General features: G+C 41.2%; 2 protein-coding genes across 4 annotated transcripts in view; one reads left to right on the top strand and one right to left on the bottom strand.

Annotated features, from left to right (window-relative positions):
- Positions 1-20,437, top strand: part of PLCH2 (phospholipase C eta 2) — a 483,181-nt gene that overhangs the window by 56,287 nt on the left and 406,457 nt on the right. The window lies entirely within an intron of this gene.
- LOC140065216 (uncharacterized) lies at positions 10,053-13,022 on the bottom strand. Its single transcript, XM_072112819.1, has one exon. It carries the CDS (start codon positions 12,447-12,449, stop codon positions 10,053-10,055), a length of 2,397 nt encoding a protein of 798 aa, XP_071968920.1. The 5' UTR covers positions 12,450-13,022.

Below are 20,437 nucleotides of genomic sequence, written 5' to 3'. Positions count from 1 at the left end.
GATATTGTTTGTGTAATGCAAAGTTATACAATTTTCCAATACCATACACCTGTGTGACATCAGATGACCATGGACCATTGTTTATATACAGGAAGTAAATTATGAAGCTTCCTGTTGCATGACAGCAAGCAGACAGTAAGCAGAGATCTTGGAAACTATGAAATTGGAATAACTGTAATTACACTTTAAAACTTTTAATTACACAAACAATAAACAAAAGTGGACAACACTTTTAAGCATGCAAACCTCTGAGGTTGTGTTCACATTACTAAAAGCAAATGTATTTGATTTATAGGGAGTGCTGGCAGCATGTTGTAAAGAAATTTACTGTGATTTCAACAACACATTTCCAAGATATCCCCAGTTTAATCTGTATGCTAATGAGACAGTTGATGCATCTAAAGTCGTGTCTTTACCACCCGGAGCACTGCTATTCCTGTGTAAATCACTTCCCTTTTCATACAAGACAAATCTCCTGTTTATATGACAAAGAGAAGAGTGATCCAGGTAGGGATAGCAGTGTTTCGGATCATAAGGACGCTCCTTAGGTGCACCAAGTGCCTAATTAGCATATGGATCAAGATGGAAATTTCTCAGAGATGGCATAATGCACAGAAATGATAAAGGTATGTTGGAAATCACATATACTACAACAGATTATATATTTTAGGGAGGTGCTAGACTCCCTTCAAAACTGCAGAGAGTTTTAGGTATTGGCCCTGGAAAAATGTGTACTCCTACCTTTGTGTGTGTTATTAGTGATTTTATATTCCAGGATTGTACCTTCTTCATTTGCACTTCGTACCCATCCTCACACTGCTGTGCTCTTAGCTTTCTGTAATAAACTGCTTCATAGTAAAACATATGGAAGGATTTTAGTTGAATACTACACAAGTCACTCAAAGCAGAGGTCAAATGCAAAGTGCTAAGAACACAGCAGTGTAAGAAAAACCTCTCAATTCACATAGGAAATTTATATTGCTGGAATCTAAATCTAAATGTCATAATCTTTTTATTTAACTGTTTCCTTCCAACTTGCACAAAAATCTGATGAACCTTCTCTCCAGGACTGCTAGCTTACATGGTCACCACTAGCGGGAGATTAAGGGGTGTATCAACAGGGGCAGCAGCCAATAGCCGCTTCTACGGGGCCCACAGTGTCAGATGGCCCAGCCAACCAACCTACCAACCACAAGAATGGAGCATGTACACGATAATATACATATTATGCTGGACATTGTACAACATATGTACAGAATACAGCATCATGTGTGTATATGGTGTGTTTATACTGTATGCCTAAGTATTGATGTATATAAATTATATGTGTGTTTATAATTTATGTGTATTTCATGTGTATATACTGTATGAGTGTATATATTATGTGTTTATGCTGTATGTATGCATGTGTAAATGTATATATGAGTACATAAATGTGTGCATATGAATGCATACATATTGGTATCTGTGTATAAGCATGTATAAAAATGCATACACCTATGTATCTATGTATAAATGTGAATATGAGTGTATACATGTATGTATCTGTGTATAAGTGTGTGTATGAGTGCATACATGCATGTATCTGTGTATAAGTGTGTATATGAGTGTATACATGCATGTATCTGTGTATAAGCATATATAAAAATGCATACACCTATGTATCTGTGTATAAATGTGAATATGAGTGTATACATGTATGTATCTGTGTATAAGTGTGTGTATGAGGGCATACATGTATGTATCTGTGTATAAGTGTGTATACATGCATGCATCTGTGTATAAGTGTGTATATGAGTGTATACATGCATGCATCTGTGTATAAGTGTGTATATGAGTGCATACATGTATGTATCTGTGTATAAGTGTGTATGAGTGCATACATGTATGTATCTGTGTATAAGTGTGTATGAGTGCATACATGTATGTATCTGTGTATAAGTGTGTGTATGAGTGCATACATGTATGTATCTGTGTATAAGTGTGTATATGAGTGTATACATGCATGCATCTGTGTATAAGTGTGTATATGAGTGTATACATGCATGCATCTGTGTATAAGTGTGTATATGAGTGTATACATGCATGTATCTGTGTATAAGTGTGTGTATGAGTGCATACATGTATGTATCTGTGTATAAGTGTGTGTATGAGTGCATACATGTATGTATCTGTGTATAAGTGTGTATATGAGTGTATACATGCATGTATCTGTGTATAAGTGTGTATATGAGTGTATACATGCATGCATCTGTGTATAAGTGTGTATATGAGTGCATACATGTATGTATCTGTGTATAAGTGTGTATGAGTGCATACATGTATGTATCTGTGTATAAGTGTGTATATGAGTGTATACATGCATGTATCTGTGTATAAGTGTGTATATGAGTGTATACATGCATGCATCTGTGTATAAGTGTGTATATGAGTGTATACATGCATGTATCTGTGTATAAGTGTGTGTATGAGTGCATACATGTATGTATCTGTGTATAAGTGTGTATATGAGTGTATACATGCATGTATCTGTATATAAGTGTGTATATGAGTGTATACATGCATGTATCTGTATATAAGTGTGTATATGAGTGTATACATGCATGTATGTATCTGTGTATAAGTGTGTATATGAGTGTATACATGCATGTATCTGTATATAAGTGTGTATATGAGTGTATACATGCATGCATCTGTGTATAAGTGTGTATATGAGTGTATACATGCATGTATCTGTGTATAAGTGTGTATATGAGTGTATACATGCATGTATCTGTGTATAAGTGTGTATATGAGTGTATACATGCATGCATCTGTGTATAAGTGTGTATATGAGTGTATACATGCATGCATCTGTGTATAAGTGTGTATATGAGTGCATACAAGTATGTATCTGTGTATAAGTGTGTATGAGTTCATACATGTATGTATCTGTGTATAAGTGTGTATATGAGTGTATACATGCATGTATCTGTGTATAAGTGTGTATATGAGTGTATACATGCATGCATCTGTGTATAAGTGTGTATATGAGTGTATACATGCATGTATCTGTGTATAAGTGTGTGTATGAGTGTATACATGCATGCATCTGTGTATAAGTGTGTATATGAGTGTATACATGCATGTATCTGTATATAAGTGTGTGTATGAGTGCATACATGTATGTATCTGTGTATAAGTGTGTATATGAGTGTATACATGCATGTATCTGTATATAAGTGTGTATATGAGTGTATACATGCATGCATCTGTGTATAAGTGTGTATATGAGTGTATACATGCATGTATCTGTGTATAAGTGTGTGTATGAGTGCATACATGTATGTATCTGTGTATAAGTGTGTATATGAGTGTATACATGCATGTATCTGTGTATAAGTGTGTATATGAGTGTATACATGCATGTATCTGTGTATAAGTGTGTATATGAGTGTATACATGTATGTATCTGTGTATAAGTGTGTATATGAGTGTATACATGCATGCATCTGTGTATAAGTGTGTATATGAGTGTATACATGCATGCATCTGTGTATAAGTGTGTATATGAGTGCATACAAGTATGTATCTGTGTATAAGTGTGTATGAGTGCATACATGTATGTATCTGTGTATAAGTGTGTATATGAGTGTATACATGCATGTATCTGTGTATAAGTGTGTATATGAGTGTATACATGCATGCATCTGTGTATAAGTGTGTATATGAGTGTATACATGCATGTATCTGTGTATAAGTGTGTGTATGAGTGCATACATGTATGTATCTGTGTATAAGTGTGTATATGAGTGTATACATGCATGTATCTGTGTATAAGTGTGTATATGAGTGTATACATGTATGTATCTGTGTATAAGTGTGTATATGAGTGTATACATGTATGTATCTGTGTATAAATGTGTGTATGAGTGCATAGAACTGTGTATTTGAATATAAGTATATAAATGTGTGTGTGTATGAGTGTGTAAATGTATAAACATGTGTGAGTCTACAAATATGTCTATATTTGTAGACTACAATGTGACCCAACCTCTCCTAGTTACACCCCTGGGAGATTCCCAAACTGACTCGCAGTATAGGCTGCATCATGTCACTTTATATGACTTTATACACCAGCATCGTGACGAAAATTATTGTGTTGCAAAAATAACCCAATTTTTGATACATCTGAATTTGGATAAACTCGCTAATGCAGATCTTATGTCAAATGAAAGACCGATCCTGCCAGCATCTAGCCATAGGATATCTCCATATAGGACTATATAGTACAATACCGTGTCTGTTTTGTAGTATTTCTCTGCTTCCTCAGTGGCAAAAATCTAAATTTGTTGAAAAACTTAATGTACTTTGCCACTGCTGGAAAATACTGAAGAATATCTATATCTATGTCAGTTTTTACAAAAAGTAACCGCACTGTTCCAATCCTAGGTGGACATAGTATATTGATGATCTACAACTTATTTCTGTCCAGCTCTTATGAAACCGAGGTCACAGCAGTCTGCATCGTAGACATGCTGGGACTTGTTGCTCCCTATAAACCAGAGGTCCGCTGGCTGCAGATCACTGCTGTCCATTGTCTACAAAGCTTCTTAGATACATTTTTAAGAAATGAATCTAATCCAGAATCTGGAATAAGACATGCAGTACCCTAATTGTTCCCACTAGAGGGCAGTGCAGTCCTTCAGTGCCGCTCATGTAGCGCTCTGTGTGACTGGCTCTCTTCCAGGTAATAATTCTAAGGCAGAGGCAAGCAAATGTCTAATATGTTTTCATCAACAAGCTATAATAATTTTGTCATTTAATACGAGGGAAAAAATTATTACCGACCCCTAAAAACAAATGTAATGTGCTTCATATATCAAGTTAATGTCTGGTACTACGAAGTAAAATGTCCCTTCTGCTACGTGTGATCATGTAATACTAATGTGCTGTGTATGATATCATTCCAAGGGCAGGAGGAGGTGTTACCAAATGCACCGTCTCCCGAATTACTTGGTGGTCACATTGTGTCTGTACTCTTGTCACATATTCCCCATATGTCAAGTCAAGGGGAGACATTAGCCATAATACAGATGTCTTATTTAGAAATTACTTAGTAAAATTAAATTCATTTGGTTGTGGAGTCTGACGTCTGGGTGTGGCAGCTGCACCTCCAATTCTCCTAATGAAAGTTGTATTTCATTTTTGTCCCTAAAGATAGGACCACAAAATCTTAATATCCAACACCGAGCACCCCCAAATCAGCTTTCTCAGCAGCTAAAAAACAGTAAAAGGAACATGATTTAGACAGCGCTATTCTCAAAATAGTGGCTCAAACGAGTCATTGCTGCTTAACTCCCCATTCAAATGAATGGGGGATGTTCTGCAGTGACATGGTCTGGCCACTAAACTGAGAGCTATCTGCTTTCCACCATTCTATATTTATCAGCTGATGATATCATGGAGCTTTTCCATGCATATATTATCAAATTTTTTTAGCCTGGAAAACCCCTTTAATATGGCTGAATGCTCAAATTTAGCATGTAAGGAGAACTTTATTTGCATGTAAAATAAAGAAGATTGTTTTGAGAGACTCCACTGAGCCTCCTTCTGAGAGATTCCATTGAGTCTCCTTCTGAGAGATTCCATTGAGCCTCCTTTTGAGAGACTCCACTGAGCCTCCTTCTAAGAGACTCCACTGAGCATCCTTCTGAGAGATTCCACTGAGCCTCCCTCTGAGAGACTCTACTGGGCCTCCTTCTGAGAGATTCCACTGAGCCTCCTTCTGAGAGACTCCACTAAACCTCCATCTGAGAGATTCCACTGAGCCTCCTTCTGAGAGACTCCACTGAGCCTCCCTCTGAGAGATTCTACTGAGCCTCCTTCTGAGAGATTCCACTGAGCCTCCTTCTGAGAGACTCCACTGAGCCTCCTTCTGAGAGACTTCACTGAGCCTCCTTCTGAGAGACTCCACTGAGCCTCCTTCAGAGAGACTCCACTGAGCCTCCTTCTGAGAGGTTCCACTAAGCCTCCATCTGAGAGGTTCCACTGAGCCTCCTTCTGAGAGATTCCACTGAGCCTCCTTCTGAGAGGTTCCACTGAGCCTCCTTCTGAGAGGTTCCACTAAGCCTCCATCTGAGAGGTTCCACTGAGCCTCCTTCTGAGAAATTCCACTGGGAGTCATATGTCTGCTCTGTATCCTTCTGAGAGACTCCACTGAGCCTCCTTCTGAGAGACTCCACTGAGCCTCCCTCTGAGAGGTTCCACTGAGCCTCCTTCTGAGAAATTCCACTGGGAGTCATATGTCTGCTCTGTATCTTTCTAGTCAGCAATCTCCATACGACCCAGAGTGAGAATCAGGATTTTAACCCAAGCTGTCTGTAGGTTCAAAATTAAAAGCTAATATCTGAGGACTTTCTCAAATCTTTCAGTGACACCGTATGATCAAAGAAGATAACATAGAAGATAACAAGAAGATACCAAATCTTTTATACACTGTGCAGACATTTTTAATCAAAGTCAATTTATGGTGTTAAATCCACCCTGGCATTTACCCTTTCCAATGCATCTCCATCATTAATTTGATGAAGGCCATTGGGCGGAAAAGTCAAACAGATACACAGATAGGTAATGTTCACATTTGACCTATTCGTTCCCATCTGACCAATTAAAATCAAATAGTAAGGTCTAAGAATACCAATGTAGAGGGATTGATTGTGTAGAGAGATCATACAATTTTTAGTCAAAATTTCATTAAAAAATATAGAATTTTTAATGCCTGTATTTGGAAAAGCTTGTAAAAAAACACATTGGGGCAGATTTATCAAGCTGTCTGAAAGTCAGAATTTTTCTAGTTGCCCATGGCAACCAATCACAGCTCCCCTTTAAAATATTCATGAGCACTGGTAAAATGAAAGCTGAGCTGTGGTTGGTTGCCATGGGCAACTAGAAATATTCTGACTTTCAGACAGCTTGATAAATCTGCCCCATTGTCTGTAAGTAGTTCAGTGCAGTGGGGTAGAGATATCATTCACCAAAGAGCTTTTATAAAAATCTTTGACTAGAGGTAGTTATATAGTTTGAACAACATTGGTTCAGTCTGATTGGATTCAGAACCAAACCGAACCTGAACCAAACATTTTGGAAAATTCGGTGAAGCTTCTACTAATCAAATCTTGAATGATTCGCATATTCATCTATAATAATATTTCTAAACCTGGATTCAACATCTGGAGTCACATAAAAATGTGGATTAAAAATAAATTGGGAGTTAAATCGGGAATAAAAATTGAGTCAGTGTTACACATTGAGCATATCAACAAATATGGCAATTTTATGATAATTTTACAACAAACAACAAAAATGCTCCCTTCTAATGTTTTTTTTTGGAACAAGGGACATTGTACTTCATTACAAATACTGTAGTATCATTTTCTCTATTGTTCTTAGACCAAGGATTCATTTCCCTCCTTGAATAGACTTGGATGATTATACTGGTTAGGTTTCTCATTAGTTCTTTATCTGGGAGAAGTGAAATCCTTCTGGTATTTGTCTTCAAGGTGTGCTAAGATGTAGGATTAAGAGCTAAGCCGGTATGAATTGTATTGCCAGTTGTGAGGCACGTTGGTTGATATTACATCTGTCATTTCCAAAAACTCCTTGACCTGATTGGTTGTGATCGGATGCTAAGAACAAAACGTTATAGCTACTATCCTTGGCATCATGCCCATCTCATGGGTCAATGTGCATAACCTTGATGGTGTGGAAACAAGTTGTAGGAACAAAAAAAATTTTGTAACCTGGCAAATTTCGTGATGTTCCCAATTACATTACATTTTAGTAAAGGCTTGTGCCACCCTTAATAAAGTGGTGCCCATATTTGTGTGGACTTGGTCATGGTTGCTTTGGGAAGGTAGTACCATACCAAAGTGGCTTGTGGGACAGTAGAACAGTAGGGCGGCCTTATGGTCTAAACTCACTTTGGGGCTACTAAGGGGACCCCAAACCCTTGTTAAGGTCCACTATAAGGACTTATTCAGACAGCTATAATTTGCATGTGTTATGTTGACCAATTTTACATACTCTCACAACAAATCCTGTTACGACCACTGGTCTAATAGCCCTAACTCTAGCAACATCTTATGGATCATTAATACTTCAAGTTCTAGTCATAAGACCTGTGGTCACGAAAGGATTTACCGGACAACACTTGTAACATTCAGTTAATAGCATTCGGATTTACAACCTAAAATGGATAGTCATGGATAATTTAGGGCCATAAAAACTACCAGCTTAACAAACCTGCCAAACATCTTTGTTTTATACCGGAGACCTACAAAATTTGTTTCGTTTTTTTTTTATGGTATGTAGTAAACCCAAGCCTCCCTCCTACGACTGTACAGAGCATGTTTAGGTGTCCGTACCAGGAAGGGGTTGGATGGTGCATAGAATATATTATCCTATATATTCTATACATAATGAGGTAATGTATTACATGTATAATGTGTACCTTATCTACGTGGAAAAGCCATGTATTCTTTGTCAATGGTTGGGGGCTGTCTGACTGTCATTGATTCATTCTAATACAGTCTATACTGAAAGTTGTAGACAGAGTTTACCTGCAATTAAACCTGGAAATTAATTGTCTGTAATTAGAAAGTATCTGCTCAGTGTCACTACATCCAGCAACACAATAAAGTGAGGGGAGTCACATTGCGGCGTTTGAGTCCAGGCGGCAGCATACATGATAATTAGCTTAGCTGTCATGCAAATATATTAAGCACAGGATTTGCTAGAGATGAAAGTGTCTGCGCGGTGGTGCGTACAATATAATGAACGGCGCGCCTCCGATCTTAATAGATACATAGAAGCAAGCGAGGTCAGATAGAAAAGGAGCTTCAAGAGAACTGACAACGTAATGCAAGCTTTAAAAGTTTCAGGTTTGTTTAAAACAAGAAAGAAATAATTATTAGTCAAGTTTTTTTATGTGAAATGTACAGATTGGGCGATTGTCACGGCGAGGACGCCGCCGCCTCGTCACGTGACGTGGGGTGCAACTGTACGGGTTAATTTAGCCTACTCAAACTTGCGCTCACCTTTCACTCAGGACACAAATTGAGCATAAATCACACCTCATACAGCTCCAGCACCAGAACCAGACCCGCTGCCACCACTTATTGCATTTATACTGGGACCAATAAGTATCCCACTCTACATCAACTCTTGCTTCTCAAGCAGTCACTTTGTCACACCACTAGACATGCACACTCGGCACTCCAGCAGTCACACAGTTCACCACACTTCACAAGGCTATGAGTTCGCAGAGCATACAGGGACCAAAATTAAAGTGAAAAGCTTTAATTACAAAAAGTTGATCAGTGCATAAAAAGATATTAAAAACAAAAGAATTACAACATAAAATGACACACAACACGGCAAACAGTTCTAAAATAAAAAGGGAGAAAAATAACAGAAACTTACAACTTAAAGTAAATCCTGATCCCTGGAGGTGGGAGAAATGAGGGACACACTCAGCTTGTCAAGCAGCCCCCAAAATGTGAACACCAATTCTTGGATTTCATATTGTTTTATAACTTCTCAGTTTGGTTCAGATTTCAGAACCTCCCATTCATTAATTAGTCCAGAGGGTCATTCACGATTGGGCAAAGTGTTAATGAGGGGGGAGAGTCCAGGAATATTTAAACAGTTCTTTGTTTCCAAATCCTGATGCAGAAGGGGGGGGGTAGGGAGACCAAATGTCCTTTGGGGTCTGAACAGACCAGTCTTCAGTTCAGAGGTTATCAGGCTGTTAAAGCTCCAGGATGTCATAAAAGCTGCCTGGACGCTTCAATAGATGCCAAATATTTAAACAAAGTTTGTAATTACCCCGTTGTTAAACCCATCTTATACATTCACAATTAATATCTCCTTGACACCTCCCCCTTTCAAGATTGGGCAAATTTGAAAAGACCCACGCCATTTTAAATTTTCCCAAGCCAATTACCAATAATACATAGCAGAAGTTCAGTACCATAAAAATCATTGCCATAAGATGTGACTACCTGGGCACATCAACCATCTGGTCCTTTGTCCCGTGTATAAGGCCAAGCACTATCTCCCCTGGTCACTTGTACACTTATGTGCTGGGACCCCCTGCTGACTTTATGGCTTTGTGCTGCAGAAACACTAAGTTCTGTGTCCCCTCTCCCAAGTGTGAAATGGTTAACCCTCTCACTGCTGGATGAAATGCCAATGGAGTTAAGTGTAGGACTTCTGTACCCAGTTACATTATGTTTTGGTTTTCCCGCTGTACAGCTATTAGAGTCCCTCTCTTTATCATTTATACTACAGGGCTTAGGTTGGACCACTGACTGAACGCTCTCCTGAGAGTCCCTATGCCCCTGCTCCCCTTTCTGATCGCTCCCCAAAACTGCACTGGCAACACTCATCACTGGGAACCCGACCTCACTGTGGACCCCAATCTCCTCTCTCAGCACTGGTTCTAGTGTACACGCTGTCTTTGGCTCATAGACACACTGCATCTCCCCAGTCTGAGTAGAGGCATCTTTGTGGCTCATGCTCTGAGCCTTACTCATCTTGACACCTCTTGTCTGCTCTAGGACCTCTCCTTGAGTAATGGCCTCCACCAGATCCACACTCAGGACCTTAGAGCTTTGAGGTGCAGATTCAGAGACTCCATCTTGGCAGCCTCTCACACCCTTCACCATATCTGCTGACTGCAGGGTTATCTCTGGGGGCCCATTTACCACCCCCTCCCTCTTAGCTTCCTCATACTGGGACACCTCTGGTTCTGGAGCAGGCATAGCCTTGCTCTTGCTATCCTGTCCTCCTTCCCAGACCAGTCTCCTTGGACTTCTGCCCATTTTCTCATATGATTGTTGTACATCAGGCACATACACAGTTGTCATTTTTCCCAAATCATTTCCCAACAATACATCCACAGGAAATTCTTGTGACACTCCCACTTGTCTGATACCTCTACCAGAACCCCAGTCCATAAAAACCTTGGCAACGGGCACTCCTGGATGGCATCCAGTTATCCCCTTCACAGGCAAAGTCTTTTCTGGAATGATGTCCTCAGGGTTTATAACCTCAGGGCGAACTAAAGAATAACTTGCCCCTGAGTCTCTTAATCCCTGGGTGACTCTATCCCCCACTATCACAGTCTGCATGTGGTGCTGTAACTTCTTCATATCACCAGAAAGCAGCATGACTACTGGTACTGTAGAGTAGACAGTTGCCCCTCTCTCTGGGCACGCAGACCTCAGATGACCCACTTTGTTACAAATAAAACATTTGCGCATATCCCCCTGATTTATAGACTCCCTCAGTGTAATATTCTCACCCACTTTGGAGACAGAAGGTTGTGATGTTGTCCTGGCTTGTTTCTCCTTCCAGCTGGTGGACCTTTGGGGGGATGTTTCCCTCTTTGCTTCAGGCATCCGGTTGGCGGTGTAGGAGTCTGCAATCTGCGCAGCTTCATCCGCAGTTTTAGGCTCCCTGTCACAAACAAACTGTCGTACATCCACAGGACAAATGTGCAGAAATTGATCTTTTATCATGAGATCCTCCAGGTCCTCACGGCTGTTGACAGAAAGTCCTCGGGTCCACTGTAGAAAGGTAATCCGTAAGTTGCCTACTGTATCAGCGTAGCTGTCAGTTGGTCCTCGCTTTACGCTCCGGAATTTCTTGCGATACACCTCTGGAGTTAAGTTGTACTTTTTAATCAAAGCAGCTTTTATAGCATCATAGTCCTCATCAAGCTCAAGAGGAAGGTCAGCAAATACTTCCAGGGCTTTGCCTCTTAGCCCTGGGCTTAAATACTGTGCCCACTGCTCACGGGGCAGATGGTATTGTCTGCAGGTCTTCTCAAAAGATCGCAGAAAAATGTCCAAGTCCCCATCCTTGTCCAGTACTGGAAAACGTTCTTGACGAGGTCTTTTGGGGTCTACATCTTGGGATTGGGGTTGCACAGAATTGATACCCCTTTCAATACGCGCCATTTCCAGCCTGAATTCTCTATCAGCCTGGCGCTCTGCGGCTGCTCTCTCCTCTCTCTCTGCGGCTGCTCTCTCCTCTCTCTCTGCTGCTGCTCTCTCCTTCTCTCGCGCTGCTCTCTCCTCTCGCGCTGCGGCCGCCTGATTAAATTGAAGGATAAGCTGCAGGCGCAGGCTAGGGTCACATTCACCTAGCTGCTGTAGGGCCATTTGTAGAGACACATCCATGCCTTCCTGAGGGCTCCTGCTGTGGGTAGCCTCAGGGGAAACTCTTCCAGGATTAATGTCCATATCTTGACTCCCTTGAGCCGTGCCAGATCCTTGCTCTGCATCTTGCTCCATCAAAGCACAAACCAGCAGCTCTTTGGACTTGTCAGCCGGGTCGATACCTCTCTGCTCACAGAGGTGGACTAGAGCCTCCTTGCTCTGTCTCTTGTAGATGGTTGCCATCACTGAGTGCAACCGTTGCCAAATAAAAGATAGAAAAGAAAAACGGGGAAGGGAAACTGTTTGCACGTGTGTCTTAGAACAGCACTGATTTGGTCCGTGTAAAACTAGGGTACTCCTCGCAAGGATTCCACTAGTCCTTAAGTGCAGGGGTTAGTTACTTAATCCCAACACTTAATGCTCTGACAAAAATGAATTTATCCCACCGCTGCCAACCAATTTGTCACGGCGAGGACGCCGCCGCCTCGTCACGTGACGTGGGGTGCAACTGTACGGGTTAATTTAGCCTACTCAAACTTGCGCTCACCTTTCACTCAGGACACAAATTGAGCATAAATCACACCTCATACAGCTCCAGCACCAGAACCAGACCCGCTGCCACCACTTATTGCATTTATACTGGGACCAATAAGTATCCCACTCTACATCAACTCTTGCTTCTCAAGCAGTCACTTTGTCACACCACTAGACATGCACACTCGGCACTCCAGCAGTCACACAGTTCACCACACTTCACAAGGCTATGAGTTCGCAGAGCATACAGGGACCAAAATTAAAGTGAAAAGCTTTAATTACAAAAAGTTGATCAGTGCATAAAAAGATATTAAAAACAAAAGAATTACAACATAAAATGACACACAACACGGCAAACAGTTCTAAAATAAAAAGGGAGAAAAATAACAGAAACTTACAACTTAAAGTAAATCCTGATCCCTGGAGGTGGGAGAAATGAGGGACACACTCAGCTTGTCAAGCAGCCCCCAAAATGTGAACACCAATTCTTGGATTTCATATTGTTTTATAACTTCTCAGTTTGGTTCAGATTTCAGAACCTCCCATTCATTAATTAGTCCAGAGGGTCATTCACGATTGGGCAAAGTGTTAATGAGGGGGGAGAGTCCAGGAATATTTAAACAGTTCTTTGTTTCCAAATCCTGATGCAGAAGGGGGGGGTAGGGAGACCAAATGTCCTTTGGGGTCTGAACAGACCAGTCTTCAGTTCAGAGGTTATCAGGCTGTTAAAGCTCCAGGATGTCATAAAAGCTGCCTGGACGCTTCAATAGATGCCAAATATTTAAACAAAGTTTGTAATTACCCCGTTGTTAAACCCATCTTATACATTCACAATTAATATCTCCTTGACAACGTAATGCAAGCTTTAAAAGTTTCAGGTTTGTTTAAAACAAGAAAGAAATAATTATTAGTCAAGTTTTTTTATGTGAAATGTACAGATTGGGCGATATTTATAAAAACTAAAAATGAATCCAAAGTAAGGCTGATTTCACACGAACATATGCTACACCAAGGCCGGGACCCGGGCATAGCATGTGTTCTTCTGGAGAGTTGGAGGAGTGAGTGCTTATCACCTCTCCCCTCTCCATAGGGGAGGGGTGACAGATAGCGAAAGACACAGCTTACTCAATCTTTTTTTCCGGCAACAGCACAGTGACACCTGTGTGCTAACCACATCATGCAGTGTGCAACGCACTTATATGGTGGCTGCATCCTAGCTGCTGATCCTGTGGCTAGCATAGGGCCGCCATATATGTTGCATGAAAGGGGCCTAAAGTGGGGGAGGAGGGTAATAGGGCAATATACTGGTGCTCACAGTGGGGCGGTTCTATGTCGCCTGAGGTCTCTGATTGTTGGTCCTACTGGAAACACAGGAAGTGCTGCTCAGCCAATCACTAACTGAGATGAGTCCCAGGTTCATCCAATAATTGACTGGGTGTTTTTTCTTGTTTATCAAAAGGGACTACAATTAGAGATGAGCGAGTATACTCGTCCGAGCTTGATGCTCGTTCGAGTATTAAGGTACTCGAAACGGCTCGTTGCTCGGACGAGTATTTCCCCTGCTCGAGATCAAGCATTTAATTAAAAAAACACAGTGAAGAACAATGAAAAATAGAATAAAAACAGTGAACACAGTGAACACAGGATCATTTAAGTGAAAAACACAGTAAAGAACACAGTGAAGAATAGATTACAGATGTTCGGCACATCTGCTTACTTGTCGGAAGATACGCGCGGAACGGTGCGAACAAAATAGCATGTGAAGAACAATATATATATGTGTGAAGAACACATTAAAGAACACGGTGAGCAGTACAGAGACACCGGGGAGCAGCACAGAGACACCGGGGAGCAGCACAGAGACATCGGGCAGTGGCACGGAGACATCGGGCAGCGACACGGAGCGGCACGGAGACATAGGGGCACGGAGACATAGGGGCACGGAGACATAGGGGCACGGAGACATCGGGGCACGGAGACATCGGGGCACGGAGACATCGGGGCACGGAGACATCGGGGCACGGAGACATCGAGGCACGGAGACATCGGGGCACGGAGACATCGGGGCACAATGACATCGGGGCACGGAGACATCGGGGCACGGAGACATCGGGGCACGGAGACATCGGGGCACGGAGACATCGGGGCACGGAGACATCGGGGCACGGAGACATCGGGGCACGGAGACATCGGGGCACGGAGACATCGGGGCACAGTGACATCGGGGCACGGAGACATCGGGGCACGGAGACATCGGGGCACGGAGACATCGGGGCACGGAGACATAGGGGCACGGAGACATCGGGGCACAGAGACATCGGGGCACAGTGACATAGGGGCACGGAGACATAGGGGCACGGAGACATAGGGGCACGGAGACATAGGGGCACGGAGACATAGGGGCACGGAGACATAGGGGCACGGTGACATCGGGGCACGGTGACATCGGGGCACGGAGACATCGGGCAGCGGCACGGAGACATCGGGGAGACTTCAGTGGAAGAAGAGGAGCGGATCCCGGGACAGCGTATCTCCCGACAAGTAAGCAGATGTGCTGAACATCTGCAATCTATTCTTCACTGTGTTTTTCACTTTAATGATCTTGTGTTCACTGTTTTTATTCTATTCTTCACTGTTCTTCACATCTGCTAACTTGTCGGGAGATAATATACGCGCGGAACAGTGAAGAATAGATTGCAGATGTTTGCATACATCTGCTAACTTATCAGAAGACATTCTTTTTCAATTAATTAACACATTTTATTCCCGAACCATGGTCCCTTTGAAAAATGCTCGAGTCTCCCATTGACTTCAATGGGGCTCGTTATTCGAGACGAGCACTCGAGCATCAGGAAAAGTTCGTCTCGAATAACGAGCACCCGAGCATTTTAGTGCTCGCTCATCTCTAACTACAATGTATAAACCAGTAGGAAACTCGGTAACCATTGTAACACGAGTGAAGTTTGGTACAGTCCATGTGAATTTTTAAAAGATTTTTAAAGCCCTTGGACATACAATTACAAAATCTATCATCTAGAGGAGCAACATGAAGCCTGAACTGTAATTCAAAAGTACTGGGGTCTGGGTGGGACTGCTACCATTGCTTTCCTTACAGATTTGGCCCTGCTCACATGCGTCAATAAAAGTAGCTTATTGACTTTGTGACAATGGTCTTGCTTTTATAGATTATAAGGAGGGCATTTACAGACCTCTCCAATTTGTCTGTTCTATTCCATAAACAGTTTGCCACATAGGGAGCTTTGCATCCCCATGATCACATACTGAGGATTGGTTTTCAGTTCGAAAAGGACAGTCCATTTTTAGGTTAGCCAATGACCTTATAAACACAGTGTATGTACCATCTTCTCCTGTAAAATAACTTAAAGATTTTTGTGAATGTTACTCAACATGTAAGTCAGCCAAAAAAGTCTTCATCACTGAGCTTGGAAGAAACATGTTAAGTTAGGATAATTCATCTCTGTACATTCCACCTGCTCTAACTTACTTTTACACCAAATGCTTCCATCCAAATTATTAGAGCTACAGTAGGCAATACACATTTATACATATATTTATTGAAGCAAATAATTGAAAAGGAGCTTTTACCCTTCAGACTTAAAGTCTATTAATAAGAAAACTCATAATGTAATGCATTGATGACACTGATGAAAAGTCGCCGATTGAAAAAATAGGAATGTCCTTATCTGACTTTAGACAGGGACCTGTCCACTTATAGGAGAGTAGACAACCTTCACAGTCAAAGCAAAATTATCCTTTAAAAACTACTGCCTTCTGTAGTCTGTATCATCCCGGTCAAGCACCCATGGGACATACCCTACTGACCCTCTTACTAAGCCCATTGACCAGTCATTGGATGGAGACCAAGTATGGGGTATTCTTGGGAGGTCACGGGAGTATTGGCAGCTTTGTCTTTCTCAGTTTTTGTGCTTTGTATAATTGAAATATAAAACTCCCCAAACAATCGAGATATTAATTTCTAAAATTAGTATAGTAAATGGGCACTTCTGGGCATATTATCTTCTCACTTCTTCTAAAACCTCAACACAACACTTGGGTTTTCGCATCTTCAATGTGTATTTAAACTGCGGAAAGATTAAGGGAATTCCCTGATGCTTTCGGCTCAATATATTTTCAATTACGTGGAGTGCTGTATTTCTGCTCTCCAGAGTCCCCATTTAATGGCAAATAAGGACTTGGACAGTAGGATTTATTCGTACAGTGCCAAGCATTATACATCAAAGTCTACTGGAGCTTAGAAATTAAAATATAAAAGAGTTGGTCCCTGAGGCAGCACTTGTATGTTATTATAATTCTAATTTATTTATAAAGCGCCAAAATGTTCCTTTGAACTCTGTGAGGGACACAAGATTGTATAGTTATTGTATATCACATTTTACCGTGAAACTGGATGTGACTTGGAAAGGTTGGCATTAAGGTGGGATCCACGTGATTCCTTTCTGCCCGTTGGTTTAATGAACAGGTCACACTTTGGGGTAAAGGTTCTATCCATACCTAAATACCTAAAATGTCTTGTTGCTGCACCCCTGATAAACAGTGCTCTGGTTGCCCCTACCTAGATACACCCTTGCTCTTAAAATGGTTATTTACTAATGCCGACACATTTAGGCTTCTTGCTTAAATAAATAAATAACTTCCCATACAATGAGATATCATTATTCTCCAGAAATAGTCTCACTCTTCTTACAGTAAAGAATCCCCGTCTATGGTGATCGTAGAGTAGTAAAGGACTACACGTCACTCCAGTGGGTGTGCAAGAGGATGCTCAAGTAGGATACCAGTCCGTTAAGTATAATAATAATAAAACACTTGGTGATGGTAGAACCTCATCTTCTCTAAGCATAGACGATGCCCCCTTGTCCTCGCCACAGGCCTACGTATGAAAAGGTATTTGGAGAGAAACATGTACTGCCCATTCAGATATTTGTACATTGTAATGAGGTCTCCCCTCAGTCGTCTTTTTTCATAGCTGAATAATCCTAAGTTTAGTATCTATCATTGTATTCTAGTCCCTCCTTCCCCTAATAATCTTGGTTGCTCTCCTCTGCACCCTTTCAAGTCCTTTTTATACAGTGGTGCCCAAAACAGTACACAATGGGGGTCATTTACTAAGGGTCCGATTCGCGGTTTTGCGACGGGTTAACCAAATTTTTCCGTTTTGTGCCGATTTTCCCTGTATTGCCCCGGGATTTCGGCGCACGTGATCGGATTGTGGCGCAGCGGAGCCGGCATGCACGCGATGGAAATGGGGGGCGTGGCAGTACGAAAACCGGACGGATTCGGAGAAACCGCCGCATTTTTTAAAAAAAAGTGTCGCGGGACACGCACTTACCTTCACCCGGCAATAAATCGTGCACTCCGGCGGACCTCGGCAGACTTCAGCGCAGCAGCGACACCTGGTGGACGTTGGAAGAACTGCCTTATTGAATCGCCGGAAGACCGGAATCCACCGCAGAGAACGCGCCACTGGATCGCGAATGGACCGGGTAAGTAAATCTGCCCCAATATTCCATGTGTGGTCTGACCAGTGACAAAACTATGTCCTTATCATGAGAATCTATTCCTTTCTTGATACATCCCATAATTTTCTTTCTTTTAGCGGCAGACACCTGGCACTAATCACTAAAATTGAGTTTACTATCCTCTAATACCTTTCTTTTTCTCCAATTTTACCTAGATATTTATCATTTACCACATAACTATAAATTTCATTGCCTTGACCCAAGTGCATAACCTTACATTTATCTGTATTAAACCTCATCTGCCATTTGCCAGTCGAGGCCTCCAGTTTCCACAAATAGCTCTGTCATGTTATACTATCCTCCTCTGTATTAATTACTTTATTGAGATTAGTATCATCTGCAAAAATTGAAACTTCATATTGTAAACCCTCTATAACAGTGATGGCTAACCTATGGCACTGGTGCCAGAGGTGGCACTCAGAGCCCTTTCTGCGGCACTCAGGCCATCACCAGAGAGGACTCCAGGTATCTCTCTGCAGTCCCAGACAGCCCAGGACTTGCTGTGCACAGAGCTATTTTAGTGACAGCTCTACCTGGGACTATTTTCTGCTTTATTGGTGTCCTCGGGGTGCTGGTATCAATGAAAACTGTGACAGAGAAAAGAGTATAAATCACAAATTACATTTTTGTGATGGCACTTTGCGATAAATAAGTGGGTCTTTGTTGTAGTTTGGGCACTCGGTCTCTAAAAGGTTCGCCATCACTGCTCTATAAGGTCATTAATAAAAATATTAAAATTAGTGTTGACTGTACTTTTCTTTTCTTGGCCACCTCAAGAGTAAATGTGGTCATCAATATATGCCTTGTATGTCTGTGAAGTTACTATAAAGGCTGTCCCCTATAGACGACCCCTAGTTACAGACGGACCCCTCTGACCACTGTGATCTCTGGTGAAGCTCTCTGGATGCTTTACTATAGTCCCAGGCTGAATGATCAGCTGTAAGGTGTCTGTAATGAAGCTTTATTGATAATCCTGTTCCCATTACAGCAACTCCACTTGGGGAAAAAAAAAAATTGTCTGGATCTACAATTATAAAATATACAGTTTTGACTTACAAATTCAACTTAAGAACAAACCTCCGGACCCTATCTTGTACATAACCCAGGGAATGCCTGTATATGAGTAATGATTGGTCATCTATATCGAATTCTTGGAAAAACCCTTTAATTTATACAATTTTGGCAGCACTAGGGGGTCTTAAAGTTATAATGCATATTGATTTGCTACTATACAAAGTCCCTCTTGTTGCCATTGCCATTCAAATTATTTTAAAAATAAGTATTGCATTCAACAAACTTTGCATAAAACAGTAAAACATTGACTGTAAGATTTTACTTCTTTCCAAATTACAGTTCCTACCTTTTCATTTATTTTGTTTTTCTCCAATCTTCTTCCTTCCATTTTAATATACTTTACGCTGTGAAATCTCTGCTGAATTCTTTCTTGCTAGCAAGATGAACAAATTCTCTCTGAGGTGTCAGATTACATATAAATTCTATGGGATGGGGGTGAATCACAGCAGCTAGGTCTTTATGGTTTACTACAGAGAGGACAGTACATTTACTGATAGAGGCTGCAAATGGGAAAATTGCATCATATTCAGAGTAATTTATCTTTAGATAGGACATTTATATGTGTCTTTTTTTTTGCTTTTTCTGGGTTTTGGACTTGTTTCATTTATCTTAGAGGTACATTTATTTTATAGGCATGTGTGTGGTTTCAAGTTCTTCTGAAACCCCATTGTCTACCCCTCCTCGGGACCAGAGTTTATTTGTGCCAACATTGCTCCATTTTATGACAATTTGCACCAAAATTGCAACTTTTGTTATGCGTATATATCAGGTGCAACTCTGAAAATTCTTGAGCGTCTTACTTTACTCGACAAGTTGAAAAGTCTCAAAATTTCGGCACAAATGCGGCAAAAATAGTTGAAAGTTTAAGGGTGCAACTAAACGAAGCAGCTTTGATGTGGCTGAGATGTGGCTATGTTGCGAACTGGTAACTTAATAATTTTTTAATTATGAATAATGGTCACAGTCACGTCTAAGCTGCACCATTTAGTTGCACCCTTTAAAAGAAAAAAGAGAGAAAAGCCTAAGATAAATAATCCCCATTGTCTTGAAAAAGAGTGCTAC

Source organism: Engystomops pustulosus, chromosome 6 (assembly GCF_040894005.1).
Source record: "Engystomops pustulosus chromosome 6, aEngPut4.maternal, whole genome shotgun sequence".
Lineage (NCBI taxonomy): Eukaryota > Metazoa > Chordata > Amphibia > Anura > Leptodactylidae > Engystomops > Engystomops pustulosus.
The sequence above is the reverse complement of the archived record's forward strand: the minus strand, read 5'-3'. Positions and strand labels throughout refer to the sequence as shown.

Excerpts from the sequence above, each read along its gene's own strand:
- LOC140065216 (XM_072112819.1), bottom strand. The coding sequence starts at position 12,449 with ATGGCAACCATCTACAAGAGACAGAGCAAGGAGGCTCTAGTCCACCTC.